Raw genomic sequence first — 3,731 nt, forward strand, 5'->3', positions numbered from 1 at the left:
TTCAAAACATATTAAGACTTGTTTTATGGCCAAAAATAAAATTTTTATAAAAAGCATCTAATACAGTATTAGGTACAAACACATTGTCTTAAAATTTGAATTAATGAATTGACCGTGAAAATAAATAAATAAAAATAAGTGAATGAGAGAAAAATGAAATCTTCAAATGAAAAACATGTAATTTAAAAAACATCACCCAAGAGACTTCAGTGTGTCTCAGTCATTACTGTGCTTCCCTTTCTCAGTCATTGATGGAGTTTGGATGTGTTGTCCCCTCCAAAACTCATGTGGAAATTTGATCTCCAATGTGGCAGTGTTGGAAACTGATTGAATCATGGGGGCAGATCCCTCATGAATGGACTAATGCTCTCCCTGGGGGAGGAATCGCTCTGTTAGTTCCCACGAGAGCTGACTGTTTAAAGGAACCTGGCACCTCCTCTCTCTCTCTCTCTTTTGCTTCACCTTGCCATGTGATTTGCTTGTACCCACTGGCTCCCTGCCACTTTCCACCATGAGTAGAGGCAGCCTGAGGCCCATGCTAGATGCAGCTGTCCCAGAATTGTAAGCCAAATAAACCTCTGTTCTTTATAAAATAAATAAATAAATAAATAAATAAAAATAGCTTTTACTGTGCAGTGCAAAAGCCTGAACATAAGGAGTAAGACTTTAGCCCCACACAACAGTGCCCACACCAGTATCTGCAGTGCCATAGTTCAGGGAAGTCATGGGGAAACGCAGTTCACCCACAAGCCAAATAGCTTTTACTGTGCAGTGCAAAAGCCTGAACATAAGGAGTAAGACTTTAGCCCCACACAACAGTGCCCACGCCAGTATCTGCAGTGCCATAGTTCAGGGAAGTCATGGGGAAACGCAGTTCACCCACAAGCCACGGACCTCCATGCCTAGTAGTTGCTGTGACCTCTTCTGCAAAACGCAGGTATTGATATAAGGTTGAACTGTATGAGATCACATATTGGCAATTTCACATGGTCTAGGCTAGGTGAAGGTTAATGAGCTACCCTGCATATAAAGTAGTGTGTATAGTGCCTTAGACATATTAAGCACTGAATTAATGGAATTCTTATTATTGTTATTTTCACCTTTACATACTTCTTTTGCCAGACGTTCTAATCATAGTGAAATAATCTAATTTGGTTTTGACCTCTTTATTCCCTCTCATCCTGTTGTGGAGATTAACACAAACAACAAAGTGTCTAAAGAGTGGACCAATGATGAAAGCGGCAAAGGGACAGGACAGTTGGCCTGCACTTTTACCTGGTGTCAATTGGTGTCACCTGGTACTACCTGATCTTACCTGGGTGATGGAGAAGGTCATGAGGAGGGGTATGTTGCTGGCTGCTCCTTACCCCAGGCTGTTTCTTGCCCCCAGGTACACGGTGCTCCGCCTAATGATTCGGCAGAGGCTGGAGGAAATAGCTGAGACCCCTGCAACAATCTGAGCCACCGGAACGAGGGGATCCAGGCACCGCAGGAGCTGCCGTTGACCAACAGGAAGCTGTGCACTTTCTTTCCTTGGAAGTGTTTACATGCAAACCTCTCTGGCTGTGGACAAGCAGTCATCTGCTGCCTGCAGCAGGGTGAAGAAACCAGCAGACAGCTCCCCGCCCCTGGATCCCTGCTCTCCTTTCTTTCACTCCAAGGACTTCTGATTTTTGTTATAAGGAGGACCCAAAATGTGTGTGTGTGTGTGTGTGTAAGTGTGTGTGCACGCACATGGTATGTGTCCATGTGCCTCTCTGATACTTTCACATGCAATTAAATTCTAAGCAGCCAGCATAAGTGCTGTGAGGCTGGTGGATATGCTGCTCGTGGGCAGGAAAACCAGAAGAGTCACTGATCTGAGGGGTTTTAGGCTGAAGAAAAGATTTTTCCCCTCAAATGCCAGGGAGCAGCCACACATATCTGCCCATGTTTAGAAGGGAAAGGGGATCCCTCAAGCTCATCATTTGGGGGATTGCTGTGTTAGAGATTCTCCCTGTATGCCTAGAAGCAACGGTGATTGTGACATCCTCAGAAACTAACAAAATAACAGCCCCATCCCCTTGGGACAAGTCTGATGGAAAGAAAAAGATAAACCACCAGTGGGGCAGATGCAATAAGCCCACGAGTTTTTACACTGGAAACTTTGATCATCTTAAGTAACAAAGATGAATATGATGTTCTTTGTGGATTCCTGTAAAGAATGAATTCAGCCTCTGGCCCCACCTCCATGGCCACCTCTAGGAGACAGGAGAAGAAGCCGTGTGTTTCTCTTTGTGCATCAAGCTGTCGACCCATCTTTCTGGTGCTTCCTTGAGTTGAAGGAAAGATCTCACGAAACAAAGATCTCATTGGTGCACACGTGGAGCTGACTGGCTAGTGTGGCAAGGACCTGGCTTGCTCTGGGATGGTGGCCAGGAGGTTTCCAAGTCCCCTCCTTAGGGCTGAAGGGAAATGTTGGAAGTTACCTGCAGAAATGACAGGTGCCTTCGAGCCCAGCCTCTCTTCACATCATCAAGGGTCTTCCTGCACTCAGAGCATAGGCTGTGTGTTTGAAGTCAAAGCTTTATTTTTTTCCATCCTCTGGATTTGTGCAGGTTGCCCTTACCCTGTGCATGGAGGTGGACTTCAAGAATGAGGATTTGTCCTGCTACTGACAGTGTGAACTCAGGGAAGCTCTCTAGGCTGTTCTGTGAAGGTGCATCAGGAGGACAGAGCTTCTCTCAGCTTTTCTGAGTATCCACCAGGTGATCTTTAGGGCCAACCCCAATGGGGGAATGGAGCAGGGACAGTCTATCCCCTGTGACCCCCATTGGAAAGATTGCCAGACAGCTGGACACCAGTGCACTGATCCACATTGAGGAGGGACAGATGGATGCTTGATGAGGATATCAACCAAGCAAGCCCAGGAACTCCTAACAGCAGGTGTCTCTGAGCCTTGTTGGGGTGGGGCGCCCCCATCTCTTCTCCACCTCCTCTTCAAGGAAGGTTTGCAGAGCTGGGCAGTCGAGGGAGAGAGAACCTCTGGTCAGTGCCTCCAAAGGAAGGTGGATCTTTGCAGCAGAGCCATTCCTGCCCTGGGCACCTCCTGCCCTCCTGTACCTGTGGCCTTCTCCACAGCTTCCTGCGAGACTCACAGCTGTAGTCTCTTGTGGACTTTTGAAAAGCGTGCTGCCACCAAGTCTTTTAGTGAACCTATCTCCTCCATGGGGACAGCACCACCAGCCCCGTGGAGTGTGTAACGAGACTCACAGCTGTAGTCTCTTGTGGACTTTTGAAAAGCGTGCTGCCACCGAGTCTTTTAGTGAACCTATCTCCTCCATGGGGACAGCACCACCAGCCCCGTGGAGTGTGTAATGGAAACCCGGAGGGCTTAGTCTCATTCGTACACCGCAGTGGGCCTCTGCAAAATGCACAGAATTAGGGGGAGAAAATGGGGTGAGGGCGAGGCAAAGCTTCCTTTTTTACAGATGGGAAAGAGCCGTTTTGTGATTGCAAGCTTACCTCCAGAGTTTCGTATTTAAGAAAATAATTTGGAGAACTTCTCTTCTAGTTATTTTTATCTTGAATGTTCAGAGCACTTGTGGGTCCCAATAATTCTCCTTGGGTTGAGGGGAAGAGTTTCCACAAAGCAAATTACTAACTACTAATTCTTGTTGGACAGATATTTTGGGTTTATAAAACTTCTCTTTAACTTGCACTAGCACTACGATAGTGTTAAATATGGAAAT

At 46.5% G+C, this 3,731-nt stretch overlaps 1 protein-coding gene across 1 annotated transcript in view; it reads left to right on the plus strand.

The window, feature by feature from the left end:
- Positions 1-3,203, plus strand: part of RASSF2 (Ras association (RalGDS/AF-6) domain family member 2) — a 12,388-nt gene extending 9,185 nt beyond the window's left edge. Inside the window, exon 8 of the mRNA XM_008578955.1 lies at positions 1,391-3,203. Within this exon, the coding sequence (XP_008577177.1) occupies positions 1,391-1,460 (70 nt within the window). The 3' untranslated portion in view covers positions 1,461-3,203. The remainder of the gene's footprint in view (positions 1-1,390) is intronic.
- The last annotated feature ends 528 nt before the right edge of the window (positions 3,204-3,731 follow it).

Source organism: Galeopterus variegatus, unplaced genomic scaffold (assembly GCF_000696425.1).
Source record: "Galeopterus variegatus unplaced genomic scaffold, G_variegatus-3.0.2 Scaffold1789, whole genome shotgun sequence".
Lineage (NCBI taxonomy): Eukaryota > Metazoa > Chordata > Mammalia > Dermoptera > Cynocephalidae > Galeopterus > Galeopterus variegatus.